This window comes from Capricornis sumatraensis, chromosome 2, assembly GCF_032405125.1.
Source record: "Capricornis sumatraensis isolate serow.1 chromosome 2, serow.2, whole genome shotgun sequence".
In the NCBI taxonomy this organism is placed as follows: domain Eukaryota; kingdom Metazoa; phylum Chordata; class Mammalia; order Artiodactyla; family Bovidae; genus Capricornis; species Capricornis sumatraensis.
The window spans coordinates 52,884,295-52,899,255 of NC_091070.1; the positions used below are offsets into that span (position 1 = coordinate 52,884,295).

Below are 14,961 nucleotides of genomic sequence, written 5' to 3' on the forward strand. Positions count from 1 at the left end.
CTGGGTCATCCTTCTCAATCCTCCCAGGCAAAACCGCTTTCTTCTCGGCGCACCTGTCCACTTGTGTTACACTTCCTGGACAAGAATGCTGTAGCCTGACTCACTGACATGTGAGCCCTCGAGGTTGGGACAGGATGGTGTTTATTCCTCTGACTCTTATGGGAATATATGCAGTATTTGCTGGACACACCATCCCACCCCTTTTCCCAGTTTGAGGCCCCTGCAGATGCTGGTTTTCACCCGTATAAAGATGAGCAGAGATGAAGGGGTCATTCTGGAATTTCCCCCAAAGAAACTTCTCTGTTTATCCCTTGGGTAAACAGAAATGCCTAATACAATCTTCTGTTTATAATGAAAGGTGCACCCAATCCACTTTTGATACACCTCCTGTGCTGTTCCAATACACTAGGTGCTAACCACATATGGACACTGATTATTTGAAACGTCAATAGCATGACTGAGGAATTAACATTTTAAATTATTTCATTTAAATAAACATAAATGTAAACAGCCACATCTGGATAGTAGCTACCATATTGGACAGCTCCTTTCAAGAGCTTTCTTCCTCGAGGGGACAGCCTTACCAGCTGAACAAGACAACCCTGAAGCATGTCTTGATTTTGAAACAATTAATTGAGAGCAAGGTCCACAAGTACCTGTTCCTACAGTAAAAATTCAGTTTATTCATCTGTTTATGACACAGTACTCGAGAGGCAAAGTGTTTCACATCATAGATTTCACTTCCAAATCCTTGGAATGTTCATTTCTTTGGCTATAAAGAGGGACTAGCCGGGAACGCCAGGTGATGCATAGGAAACTAAACTAACAAAAGAGCGGGTGGGGTGGGCAGCGCTAATGTCATCCTCCCAGGGAGGGGCACAGGGGCTGTTAGCCGCAAGCTGACTGTGGAGAACTGTTAGCTGGAGCACGGAGCAGCCGTCCTGGATGCTTGGGCCCTCGCAGGGGTTCAGTCATCCCCACCACACAGGTACAGCAGCGCTTTCTGGTAGTCGCCCTTGGTGTCTTGCTACAAATGGCCGAGAAAAAAAGAAATTCTAGGTCAGGAGACAGATCCAAATTCTGCAGGAACAGAGAAGCAGACCCACGGCACAGGGAGGCCCTGTGGGACCTGCCCAGACGCCCCCACCCCATCAGAGGATCCTCAGAGAGTGGTCCAGGGGGATTACTGCCACAAGCGTAGAAAACGGGGGGTTCTGGGGATTAACATGGTACGTGAGCTGAGGACAGAACCTGGTCTGCTCCTCTTGCACTGAGGTCCTGCAGATACCACCCTCTTTCTCCCCAGTCTGCACCCTTCCAGAGAAGACACATGAGGCCCCTTGTGGGCGTGGGAAGAAGCTGATAGATTAAGGAAATAATTACTTAGAGTCTAAATGGCCCCAGAATTTTAAACATATGCCCTATGAAACCTAGTTGTAGTGAACTCAGCTCTGAATTCATCCCTGGTGACCACTGACATGCCTTTGACATTTTCAGGATCTTTCAGAAAAAGGGGTTTGCAACATACGTCTGAACTAAACACAGTGGGAGGGACCACAGTGACTGCAATCAGTGCTTATAAAAGGATGCTCCATTCCTCCAAAACAGGGACAGGCTAAACCAGGGGAAGAGACAGGGCTTCTGAGTGAGGAAATGTTGCCCAGGCTTATCACAGAGGAGTTCTAAGAAATGCAAATATAATAAAATGCAGTTTGAATTGACTGAAGTCTTTTCAGGATGTTAGCAAGTTTTACAGGATCACTGTCATAAACACCAACTATCACTGTAGAATAGGTGTGGGAAATATAAAATATTTGCCTGATTCTTTAACTTTCCAGGACATGTTGTAATAGCACTTTGAGAATAAACCCCTTATATTTGATGAGTAGCATCTCTTCCCTGGGGAGTTAGGAAACAGAAAACCACCATTTTGCCATTGTTCTGACAGACACCCGCCTGAGACCCCCAGCCCTCTGATGGCCAGGTGGGGCTTACCTGAATGTAGTAGTACAGGGACTTGCCGTACTTTTTCTTGAATTCAGATCTAATTTTCAACATGTCCACTTCACTGCGCGAGACCATGATTCTAATCAGGACCTTGTCGCGAGTGCCCTTGCCCTGAAAATCAAATTCATACTCTAAGATACAATTCACTGACAATGTTAATCATTAAAAAGGAGTCTAGCGGGGACTTGGTGATCCAGTGGGTAAGACGCCAAGTTCCTAACTCAGGGGGCAGGGGTTCAATCCCTGATTGGGGAACTAAGATCCTGCCTGCTGCACAGAAAAAAAATATATATATATAGTAATAAAAAAGTCTAGTCGGTTCTCTTGCACATAGAACTGACCTAGGTTCTTGATGCTGCCCTAAGAGATTACAATGATAACAGTGAAACTGCTCCCTAAAGAACAACGAGCATCTCGGAATTCCAAACACACCAGTGGCACAGACCCCTCCACACCATGCATTTAACAAACGTGAACTGAGCACTAACTACTGCAAGGCTCAGAGTTAAAGCATGCGAGTTCACCCATGTAACACAAAGCTCCTGGCTCTTGGGGGCTCGGGGAGCACACGTAACCACATTCACCACAGCTCTGTGCCATCATGAATGGTACAAACAATAAGGACCACTGAGATTACTTCCAGAACCTTACACCAGAGAACAGGTCAAATGTGACATGGAACCTAAGGGGAACGGGAAGAGAGGCCGTGTGGGTAAGAGGGTGGCCCAGGAAGAGGCGGCAAGGGCTCGCAAGCCGGAAAGCATGAGGCACACGTGACAAGTGGGAAAGGGGATGGGACTGTGGGAAGAGATGGCCACTGAAGGGAGAACTGCAGGGCTGGCTTTGGACTCATACAGACCCAAGTTCAAGTCCGGCTATGCCACCTCAAGCAAGCCGAAAGCTTCCAAGCTCCATTCTCCTCCTCTAGAAAGAAGATGGCCACACAAGCCCCATAGGTCTTTCAGTAATGATTTACGATGAGTAATGATTACACAATGTCTACGGCACAGTGGTTGCTCAATAGCCCCTCCCTTCCTTGCCTATCCTCACTCTGGGGCACTAGCAGGGAAGCACTGAGAAAGCTAAGCAGGAATCTAACGTGATCACCATCTGGCATTTTCTGTCCCATGGCACTTTGTTTTCTGCCTGTCCACAAAAATGCACTGAAGTAGCTGGGAGAAGCCGAAGACTGAGAACCACCAGACTGCAGCTTCCCTCTGACAGGTGCAAGCACAGCTGACCAGTGTGGCCACCTAGACATGAGGTCTCTCCTGCCATCCGTTAGTTACGGAGACTTAGTTTGGGCCACAAAGAAAGGAAAGCCTAGTGTGGAAACATGGGCCTCTCGGCAGGCTGCTCTTACCTTCATGGAGTCATACAGTCTGTCAGCGAAATACAGGGGCTTGTTCTGAATGCACTGGACTGCGGGGAGGAGAAAAGGGTCAGCAAATGGGCTGCACAATGGGAAATGCTCAGGGAAAACCGGGGATGCTCCAAAGCCCCGAGTGCTTTCAAATCAGGGGAGTCTGACGGCCATAGAAACTGACGCATATATGTGTGTTGCCCCCAAGGACAGAGCCCTTTCTCTGGTTATCTTGTTCTGCCTGGGCAGCTCTCCATCCTACCAACATAACCCCGTCTTCAGTCCCACAACTTAAATTCATACGGTGAAGATTATGAAACTACCTACAACATGTAAAGAAGTCACACTTCCCAAAGCCACCTGAATTAGCAGGGTGGTCATTTGTTACTTCTCTGCTTCAGCACAGTGGACTGAAAGCTGATGTCCACTAGGATGGGGCAGTGGCGGGGGCGGGGTGTGTGTGTGTGTGCACTTGCTTACCCAGATTCAGAAAGGCATTTTCCAGGTCTCCTTTGACCTCCTTCTTGATGCTCTCCAGCATGTCATAAGGGCTGTAGCTCTTGTACCTTTCAAATACTAAAGAAAAGCAACAAACAATTATTGTAACAGCCACTAAGAGAGCTGTCAATGGTCACCCACAGAGTTACACATCACACACACACGGATGATCACAGCATTCTGGGGGTTAGGGACTGCCTTGTGAACCAGGGCCAACACTGTACCAGTTGCCCTGGGGCAGCCCTCCCATGCATCTGTCCTGAATGGCACAGCCCAGGGCGTGTATTTTGACCATCTTCATCTCTATAGAGTGGAACCCATTTTATCTAAGCTACTAGAACCAGTATGTAGCACCCAGCCAAGTCCCTTATTTCAAAAAATGTGGCAAGAGAAAATGACACCTATTTTATCTAAGCTACTAGAACCAGGATGTAGCACCCAGCCAAGTCCATTATTTCAAAAAATGTGGCAAGAGAAAATGACCTAGACAAGAAGAGGCAGCCCACCAAACAGGCACCAAACATGGAAAATATTTAGGGGAAAAAAAAAGCATCCAAAATGGGAGAGAAGGTTGAATGGGTTTGGCGAGGAAAAATGCGTGAGATCACAGGGTACAGAGTGGAGAATGAACTCTGTCCTGGCAGACCCGAGCCCTAACACACACACCCGCTGGCAATGACCCATCTGGGAGGGCCCTTCATTCCGGCCCCGGGACTCTAAGACCTCCCCAGAGCAGCACCCACCTTTCTGGAGGTGGCACACGCTCCGCTCGGTCATGATGCTGATCCACTTGGGAACATCAGTTCCTTTCCTCTTCACACCAGCATCATAGAGATCCTATGAGCACAACCAGCCAGGAAAGTTAACCCCACAATCCAGAGAGCAAGGTCATTAAAAACACATCACGCAAAAAAAAAGAAAAAAGAAAAAATCTATGCTTTCAAAATGCCAAATGAGACAGGATGGCACTGCAGGCACAGGAAAAATGTGCTATTTTCTTGATCAGTGTCAAAGTCTTGCTTAAGAGCAGTCTTCCTGAGGCATGGACAAGCAGTATGAGACTAGGTTGTTTGTGAGGCTGATGCTGAACCAGTCTTCCCTGAACACCGAGGGAAGAACCAAGAGCTTCTACTCATCTACAGAAGGATAAGCCAACGCTCACTAGTGCCTCCAGCTCGCCTCCACGTGTCCCTTCCATCTACTGAAGACAGTTGCAGGTCAGGTGCCCACCCTGGGCTTCTTAGAGACTGAGAAAATGATGTAGCTGGGAAAAAAAGCTGCTTCAACCACATTCTCAGTTTCTAGAAAATTTAGGGGCTACAAGTAATGCTAAGAATGTCAAGGAAGGCGGGAGAAAGGCTTACGCAGGAGCCAATACTCATTGAGTGACTGTCCACTATCTGGGCGCTGCAAAGCCTAACTTCCATTTCTTTATTAAAAAGCTTTTTCTACCTTCTGCTAAAAGTGCTGTGTGAAATATACTGAATTTTAAAACGAAAATGAATTAAAATTAACCTTGTTCTTCAGCTCCTCTGAAATACACTGAGACATCTGTCGACCCTCTGGGAAAGGCAGGCAGTTCACAGTGATCTGAATCAGCTTCCCAACTAGTTCTCAGTGATTATGGGATGAGAAGCAGCAGGAGTTCCATTTGGCCAGAAAGGAAGGAAGGACCTCTGCCTCCCTCGTCTTCTCCCCTACCACCCGGGGCAGTGGGCTTCCCCGTCCCTGGCCACTCCTCTACCACCTCCTTCCACTGCTGTGTGTTGTATACTGTATTAGGGTTCATTTGCAGCAACTGCACACCAATGTGCGCAGCTGTAGCACACCCTGTGGAAACTGGTTCCTCCATACAAGCAAAGCTTGCACGAGCAAATGTGAGTCAGCTGCTGATCCTGGAACTAACGCCGGCATTAGAAGGTTGTATAACTATGGCTCCCAGAAAGTGCAAATGAAGCCCACAGGTTCTTTGACGTTTCTCACTCCCAAACATGGAGCCCACCTCCTCTCCCGCTGTCTGGAGGCTGGACCTAGGGACTTGCCTCTGATGAACAGAGTGTGGCAGAAGTGACAGTGTGGGGCTATTGAGGTCACATCCTAAATGGCACCTGGCTTCCTCCTGACGCTGTCTCTCTCAGATCACTCTCTCTGGGAGAGCCTGCTGTCACACTCTGGGAACACTCAAGATAGCCCCTTAGCGAGGCCCATGTGGAAAGGCACTAAGGCCTCCTGTCAACAGTCACGTGGGTGGGTCATCTGGGCAGCCTCCTGATGCAGTCAGGCCCTCAGAGGATGCAGCCCTGGTCAACAATTTGTCTGCAACCTCATGAGAAGCCCTGAGCCAGAACCACCCAGCCAAGCCACTTCCCAGTGCCTGACCCACAGACACTGAGGGGTAATACACGCTTGTGGTTCTAAGCCACTGAGTTTCGACGTAATTGGTTACGCAGGACAGATGACTACAAAGACTATCCAGAGACTAGGAAACAAAACACCAAACCAAGAAGCTTGGCACTGACCCTGGCGTCCTGGTCTATCAGTTCATAATCAATGACAGAGCCATCCTCTGCTCTCCGACCCTGAAAGAAAACAAAGAGAGAAAGAACATCAGATGTGTATCTTTGTACATTTTAAAACTGAAAATGGTGATTTCTCCCCAACTCATGTAAGCCACTATTTACTGAATGGACACCCTCTGAAAATTATTCTTCACTTAAAAGTCTAGGCAAGACCAAGGATTGCTACAATAATTGAGGCAGTGAAGTAGGGGGCTGTACCCTCTGTGGTACCCATTCCTGGGCTAAGCACCTTATAGAATCCACCCTCTGTCCACCCCCCGAAAAGGCAATGATATTTAAATTCCTTCCCTCAGAGAGCACACAATTCAGAAGGAGAAATAAGGATGGGATAAATGGTAAAGCCAAGTATCTGTGGCTCTAAGCAGATGTGAAATGCAAAAGAAGGGAGAAATCCGTCAAGTAGTATCATCAGCAAAGTCTATGGACAACGCGGTACAGCTGAGGTAAACCCAAAGGATGTGTCAGATGAGGGTGGTACAGGGGAATGGGAGAAAGCCCCTCCACGCAAGAGCAAAGTCTCAGGAGTGAGGTGAGCAGGGGGAAGCCTGGGGAGGAAGACTAAGGGAGGGCCAGGGTACAGAGGATGCCCGAGGCAGTTGAGGGTTTGTATGTGATACAGCAGAAATGAGTTTCGATCAGGGTATGAGTAAAACGGTACAAGTGGATTTCAAAATGATGGGTAGGTGACCAGACTCAGGGCAGGTGGTAGAGAAGGGAGCTGGGGAGGGCGGAATGGAGGTGTAGGTGGCCAGGATGGAGTGTGCCCACTTGTCTTCAGGGTTCCTGGATGAAATTCCTCTTCCCTTGCAGCGCTCAGAGTCATTAAACTGCACATGGGTCAGAACTCAGACTTAGAAGGGAAGTGCCTTTCAGCTACATTAATGTGTTAACCTCGGCAAACAAGCAAAGACCTTCTCCCCAGGCAAACCACTACCCGGGCAAACCATCCCTTAAGAAATTATAACAGGTGAAAGAAACAAGAGGGTCACTTCCCACTGGGTCCTATGTGACCACATAGAGAGGCAAAATGACTTTCCCCAAGTCACAAGGCTGGCACAGAAATCCAGGCCAGGAGCTAAGAGCTGCCTCTTCCTCCTCTGGCCCCAAAGTCCACCTGACCATATGGTTTTGCAGGATAAGAAATCCTATTATACAAAAATGACAACTCTGCAGTTGACAGTGTAAACCCACTGTCAAAATACAGCTGGAATTTCTGATGCAGGCCCAGAGGACTGAGTTAATTCACTCCCGAGTATAAAATGAGGTATGCAACTTGCTTTGGGAGGAAGCAAGGACAAAGAAACGAGCTGGAAACTAACCTTTGCGAGGGCGACCATCAGCTTGCGGAAGTCACCAGATGTGTCGGAAACAATGTCCTTCTCCAGATCGGTCTTGTACACTTGGAAAACAACACATCTGGTTTAACACCTCCTGCCTACGCAGCCAGCCACCCTACCCATCCTCTGCCCACTAAGCCTCTGAAAAGCAGAAATCTGTGGCAGCGTGGATGTACCCCTAAAAATGAGGGTGGATTCTCAAGAAGGAATTTTACCCTCATAAAATCAGAACTAGTATTATTATATTATTATCAGTGACAAGCAATACACAGAGCAGGATCAGACAGGGAATCCTCAAGCTCGCCTTTGATTAGGGACCTCCTGTCTAGCTAAAATACTATTTCCCAAACTTCTTGATTATACTTATTTAGAACATGAAAAAATTTGGAGGACTACACACACACACACACAATTGTGCTTTATATCCACTGATTGAGAAAATGCACAACGGCAAAAAACTAGTAAGAATTAAAGGGTACTTTTGAATGAATTTGTATTTTCCTACTCAACACCTATGTTGAAATGAAGTACCGCACACCAGGCACGCTGCATCACTCACTCCACCTCTGGCCTCCTCTACTGCTTGGTACACATGGTTCTGCTGTCTCTTGAAACAATGACCCACAGTCAAGTCTGGGAATCGCCTCAGCAGACACTGGACAGCACTCAGTACGTGAAATCCACGGGGGATACTTTCTACTTCTCCCCATCAGATCTCTTTTGTTTCATAGTCTCTGCTTTCCCTCCCGTATATCCTTTTGAACTAGTTCTAGGGGGATGCAGTCACAAAGCCCAGGCCATCAGGAGATGGAGGAGAGTGACCTGGTCACAGCAAACCCCTGGACAGTCCAGATGGCAGGTATTTCTACACATGGAATCCAGGGATCCTATCCTGAACACCAGACCGGGGGCCAGGATAGTGGTCCCAGACACAAGGTGGAGTGGATGCACCATGGGCCTGGGGCTACTCACTTTCCTTGTAGACTCTGTTGATCTCCTGCAGCTCCTGGTTGGTCCTTGAGCAGATGATCTCAATGAGAGAGTCCTCATCAGTCCCCAGCCCCTGGGAACCGGGCAGCACAGACATTAGCAGGGAAACCCCTCCCGGCCACTAGCCCACTTCTCTGAACTCAATCAGGTAAACTGCACGCACGAGTTCAGTCTACAGTGCGCCCCTTTCTGCATTCCTCCTGAGGGATCTGTACTGAGTCCTTAGCACAAGGTAATGTTATATTCTATTCCTTTAAAAAAAAAAAAGCTTTACTAGAATAAAGGACAGTTTAACTGGCATTTTTTTTTAGCTCAACTATATATATATACACATACACAAACACACACATATATATATTTCCCCACTATATATAAACATATAGTTAAATGGGAAGAGACAGTAATGGAATACACCAACATGTTAGAATACAGCCCTTTTTGACGATGGGTTTATAAAATGAATAACTTCATCTTCTCTTTGTTTCTTTATTTTTCAACTCCTCTAATAATCAGCCATTATTTTCATAGATAAGAAATCATTTACTTTATTACACAATTCTGCTCATTAATTTAAAATAAAGGAATATAGAGATTTTGAGCTGTTTGTTGGCAGCCAGCATTGTTAGATTGAAATAAGTCTTTTACGAGGGAAAGGTATAGATAAGATAAAATTTTTAGCTTTACCTCTTTGAAATGTAAAACTGGGTTAATGTTAAAAATTTCATTCTTGTACTTCCATTTTTGCTTGATTACTATGCACTCTTCAGGCATTTTAGAGAAGCAAAAGGAAATAATGAAGCGCCAAATAAACCTAGACACCAACACTTTATTAAGGAATGAGAATTTGATGGGTGATGTATTCAAGTTTAATATATACACTTTTGAGCTGGCGTGCCAGATAGCTTGAAAGGACTCAATGAAACATGTATTTCAAAGCTGGCTTCATGATCAAAGTCAAGATTTAATAATCAGGATTCTCTAATACTCATCTTTCTGAATATGGAAATATCACTTTGAACTAAGCAGAATTATCACTGTTTAAAATGTAAATCAATTATAAGGTGTTAATACAATAAGAAACTTACTTATCCACATGAGAAGAGTGTCAGCTATTAATTAAACTTATTAGAGTTTATGTGCCCCTGAAAAAGTAGTTTGTATAATATGAGCTAAGCCTCAGGTTAATAGTTAATTCTGAATTTTATTCCTCAATCTAATCTATGAGCCAAAGCCTCTTCTCCCAGAGTTTTTAATCATGATATGTAGAGGTGCTTGCAAAACCAAAATTCCTTCCCTTAGCAAAAGGTCTACACAACATTCTATATAAATATTATACAGAGACTACCAAGCATCTTCACATATTTTAAGGGGCAGTTTGTCAATCTCGAGGATGTAAACATAGTCTAAAAAATAACTCATGCATTGGAAGAAATGTTATTTCTTAACATTGTTGAAATGTAAAATAGCTACAGTAATAGAGTTGTTTTCTTGCATCACTGATATGCCCATTTTAACACAGGAAAATTCTGAGTGTTTTTTCTCTATATTTAAAAGTGACCTTGGCAATTTCAAACTTGGCCCAAGCTCTCCACAGACTGTCCACAGTTCCCATCACAAGGGCAATGTCTACTGTAGCATATGGCAGATATTGCCAGTGGTACTGCCAGAAGTCAAAACAGATTTTTTTTTAAGCATTGTTCAGTTAATGTCACTCGGAGCTTTATGGATTTCAGAAGGGTACTCAGCTGTGATAGCTAATGGACGAGCTGGCCCAAGGTCAAAGATCCAGCAGTCAAAGCACGTTTCATTGGACCCAGTTACAGAGATTACAATGGTGATGGACAGCTCTCACAGGTCTGTTTCAGGTCACTAATACCTAATAACAGATACAAGTAAAATCGCACAAATCACAACTAAACGAATTCTCGAAGAAAATAAGATAGACTGATCTGAAGTGATGATGGTGAGAAGAAACTCCGGAGAGGCTGGTTCATCCACGGCTCCAAAGGTCCCAAGACTGAGTGTTTTCAGTGTTCTTTTTATCACGCAGGATCTTTAAGTGTTGTTGACATCTTATCATTCTTAATTATACCTTCCCTCCAACATAGTCTACTTAGATAACTCAGAGCCAGTCTGCTCAAATAAACTGAGCACAGCTTAGGCCTGAGCTGGAAAACTGATTTCAGAGCAAATAGCAGCCCTGAGCTATCAACTTCTGGGCCCTGGAAATGCCTGGCTGGGAACCTGCCTCCCTTTCGAAGTGTTCTGTGGGAGAAGTGATGACAACTGAACTGTAACATTAGCTAGTGACAGGCTTACAGGTCTGTCTCTCCGTTAATTCAGAAATGGTGGCATCACAGAAAACACGCTCGGACTTGGAATGAAACATCAGAACTGCAGCTTCTGCCTCTGTACTGAGGCTTTACCCAGCTTTACCAGCAGAGGGCAGTGACACATTATTCAAAGTGTCACAGGCACCTTATGAACGGATTCTATGCTTTACTGTAACACGCGTTTATGTTTCTGTTTCTATTACATTTATGTAACACTTGATGTTTTAGGTACACATAAAATACAGGGGCACTTGCAACCTGGAATTTTTACTATCTACTTTAATCTTAAAATCCATGTTCAAAATAACTGCAAAAATACAAACAACACTCAGTAATAAGCGCTTTGAAAACATAGGAACCATTCACGATCTGAAATCACACTTAATATCCACTGATATTCTGATTTTGCCCGAAATCTGAATCAAACAATGGGACCAGCAAGGAGAAGGTCAGAAGAAGAAACAACCAAAAGAGCATCAGCAGATTTCTGTTAAGCTTCACTTAACAAAAGCTATGAGTTTTACTTCTGCCTTAATGTCATAACAAATCTTTTTTAAGGAGGAAGTGTAATCAAGGAAGTAGTTTTTCCAAATGGTATTCCAATTGCCCAGGTGCCAAGCAGTAGCAGCTGGTAACTGACTTCTCTGCATCATGAAATTTCTTTACAGTCTTAAAAAAAGTAATTGAAATATTTTTGGTACAAATCCTGAGACTTAAAGCTTCAGTTCATTCCCCCAAAATGACTCCAAATGAGAATTCAACAAAACTGAAAATCACCTAATTATATTCAGAAAGCTGTAATTCACAAATATTAATGGCAGATTTGACAGAGATTGCATTTTACACATGTTTACCTTCATGGACGCTTTCAGCTCAGAAGCATCATACTGAGCAGGTGTTTTCAAAAGGCCCAAAATCACTGTCTCCAGGTGGCCAGACAAGGCTGACTTCAGTGCTGATGCAAGTTCCTTCAGACAAACAGGCGAGAACATGGAAAAGTTGGTTAGTAACTGATAGTTCCTTTAAAACTAGTAAGACAAAAATAGAGGCCTGTGTTTGTAAAGCAGGTTGTGATTCTTTGACAACTCCGGGGTGTTGGGTCAAAGTATTCTTCAACTGTATTCCCTTTGGCCAGACCCAAAGGTCAGAAACTGGAAGATCAGACCTTGCTCTGATAAAATCCAAGCTGATTTTGCCTTCTCCCCCATAAATAAAATGAAACCAGAGCAGCCCACAAAGCCTCAAAAAGCTACGAGTGAATGCCTTTCACAACTTGCTTACACTCACCCGTGATTCAATCTACAGAGGGCAGGGCCCTTTCCAGGGTCAAGGGCCTTGCTAAGAAGGAGGTGGTCTGAGTGGAGAGCTGCCAGGGAAGCAGAGCCCTCAAGGCCTGTTGATAACTTCCTGTAAAAGACTTTGTGCAACTATGCCAGAGGTGGTTCCAGAAAGTCTCCAGTTGAAACCAGAGGCCACCACGTGGCTGGAAGTAGGTCATGAAGTTTTCCTATGCAAAACACTTCACCTATTGAGAGAAACTCTATTTTCCATGCCAAGTTGGAATGGTGTTGACAGAGGTAGTGAGGATAGAGTCCCCCCATTCACTCCTTGACTTCCCCATTGTGTACTGTTTCTTGAAGGTTCCACTGTCACCATAAAAAATCCACTGACTGATTTCAAGTCAGAGGCCTGAGTCAGCAACACATATGCAGACATATCCCAATTCAATGTGGCTTTTACAGATGCTTCCTCAGGGATTATACTTCCTACAAACCATGAGCACTGAGTGATGGCTGAACTCTCTTGTTACAATAATTTTTCTTCTTTCTTTTCACTTTTTCCCTCTTCTTCTGTCCCTTTTTTCTTCCTCCCCTGCTCTCCAGCAGCACCCATGGCATCTGTGATGTTTAGCCTCTAGAGGTGTGTGCAGGCTTTAGGGGGTGATGTACAGCCTGCTTCAGAGAACCTTCTCAAATCATTCACAAACGTTGAGAACTGAGATGGGTCTTAGAGATAGTCTGGACCAACTCTTCCATCACCTACTTTCTCCGGCTTCCCCAAGTCCTAGTAACACCTAGCACTTAGGAGGGGACTTTCAAAGCTACTCCTTCCAATTATAGCACCAATTTTCCAACTTGGAACTTTGAGGTTAGGTAATTCCAAATTTAGTCTACCCTTGACACTTCCCTCCATCCATTCTCTGTTCAGATTTTAAATAGCATCTGGGCACCTACTGACTTCTTCCACTTCTATAATAAACTTCTCATGGGCGGTCAACTTCCTGCTTCTCACACTGTTAAGCACAGGGCTTTGCACTCTGCAGAAACTCCAGATATGTTTGACAAATAAAATACGACCATTCCTTATACAGAGAAACCTGGCATCTGCTTGAACATGAAAGAAACATTAAAATCAATCCTCTGTCCCAGCACCTGTCTACTTGTACTAGCTGTGCCCATGCTTGCCTCTTACCCAGGCAGCCTTGGTCCCTATTGTTAAAGCCTCTACAATACAAGGCTTTTCCCATTATTATGTAAACAGTAAGGTTCTGCTTTGAGGATTTCCTTCAGAAAGTATCTCAAGGGACTTCCCTGATGGTCCAGTGGTTAAGACTCCATGCTCCCAATGCAGGGGGCACAGGTTCGGGGAACTAAGATCCCACATGCCGCACAGTGTGGGCAAAATAAAACAAAAATAAGTGTGCAGAAAGTTATCTTAAGTATTTTATGTATCTCACTTTAAAATATAACAACTTTCCTTAGTCTGACAGACATCAAGAATCAGTAGGACAGTGAGCTGACCCCAGCCCACAGCAAAGCCTGTGAGGTCACCAAATCCAGCATGATTCTGCAGTATCTTCCCTCCAGCAGGGTATGCAAGAGCTTGGTTCTCCATCTATCTCATCTGAAATTGAGATCCAGGCTTCTATGATTCAATGTACACTCGTGTGTCCACACCCAGCTATGTTCGAAGACCACGCCCTGTAAGTGACAGCTGAAGGAGCAACTGTAGGCATTTTGTCCAAAGAGGTAGGTCTTCAGCTCCAACAGAACTCAGTTCTACCAGCTCATAGATCCTTTTGGGAAAGTAGAGAATAAACACTCCCTTCCATGCCTCACTACAGTAGGTTAGTAAAAGTCTAGCTGGAAGAAGAGCTTTATTGCATATGAGAGGAAAGAAACCACATGCTTTCCTATTTATGTCCTTTCCAACTGTTTGAGAGGTTGGGCTTGGGCTTGACCTACAACTCCCTGGACCCTGGGGGTCATGCCACTCCAAGTGCAGAAACATCTTTTCTAGAATCCTTCCAGCTTACCTCCACTGTGCTTACCATCTTTTCTAGAACCCTTTCAGCTCACCTCCACTGTGACTATGAGTGAAAACTATAAAACGGAAGCTGCGGGAAGCCACGCATATGGCACCGTCCAAGAATAAATCAAACGCCTTTAATGGCAAGAAGTTAAAAATAGAGCAGCTTGTCCTTAAAAATAAAATTTCCTAACACCGCGAAAAAATAAAGGATGAACAAGTGCTGGGCTGATCCTTAACCACTAGTGGACAAACAAGTGAAAAAAACCAGAGAAGACCCTTTCAGCAATGGCAGCATGGCATGCTGAAGATGGCCTGGAGACCAAATAAACTACACTAACTAAACCCTGGTGGTTCCAGAGGTCTTAAGAACGCAAGTGAATTTTTTTTTTTTTTTACTTTAATGAGACGTGCATGTCAGGATCAATACTCAACAGAAGTTAGTGTCCTAAGATTAAATTAAAAACGTTTTATCAAGAGCCAGCAGAACTCATGAAGATGAAATGAGTGGTTACATTGAAATGAGAGAAGCACATGCCCAGCAC

General features: G+C 44.8%; 1 protein-coding gene across 1 annotated transcript in view; it reads right to left on the reverse strand.

Moving 5' to 3' along the window:
• Positions 1-669: 669 nt before the first annotated feature.
• Positions 670-14,961, reverse strand: part of ANXA2 (annexin A2) — a 44,419-nt gene continuing 30,127 nt past the window's right edge. The window contains exons 5-13 of the mRNA XM_068963675.1: positions 11,962-12,075; positions 8,757-8,847; positions 7,767-7,846; positions 6,388-6,447; positions 4,612-4,705; positions 3,851-3,946; positions 3,371-3,429; positions 1,996-2,118; positions 670-1,027 (exon numbers count right to left, since the gene is read on the reverse strand). Of these exons, the coding sequence (XP_068819776.1) occupies positions 968-1,027; positions 1,996-2,118; positions 3,371-3,429; positions 3,851-3,946; positions 4,612-4,705; positions 6,388-6,447; positions 7,767-7,846; positions 8,757-8,847; positions 11,962-12,075 (777 nt within the window). The 3' untranslated portion in view covers positions 670-967. The remainder of the gene's footprint in view (positions 1,028-1,995; positions 2,119-3,370; positions 3,430-3,850; positions 3,947-4,611; positions 4,706-6,387; positions 6,448-7,766; positions 7,847-8,756; positions 8,848-11,961; positions 12,076-14,961) is intronic.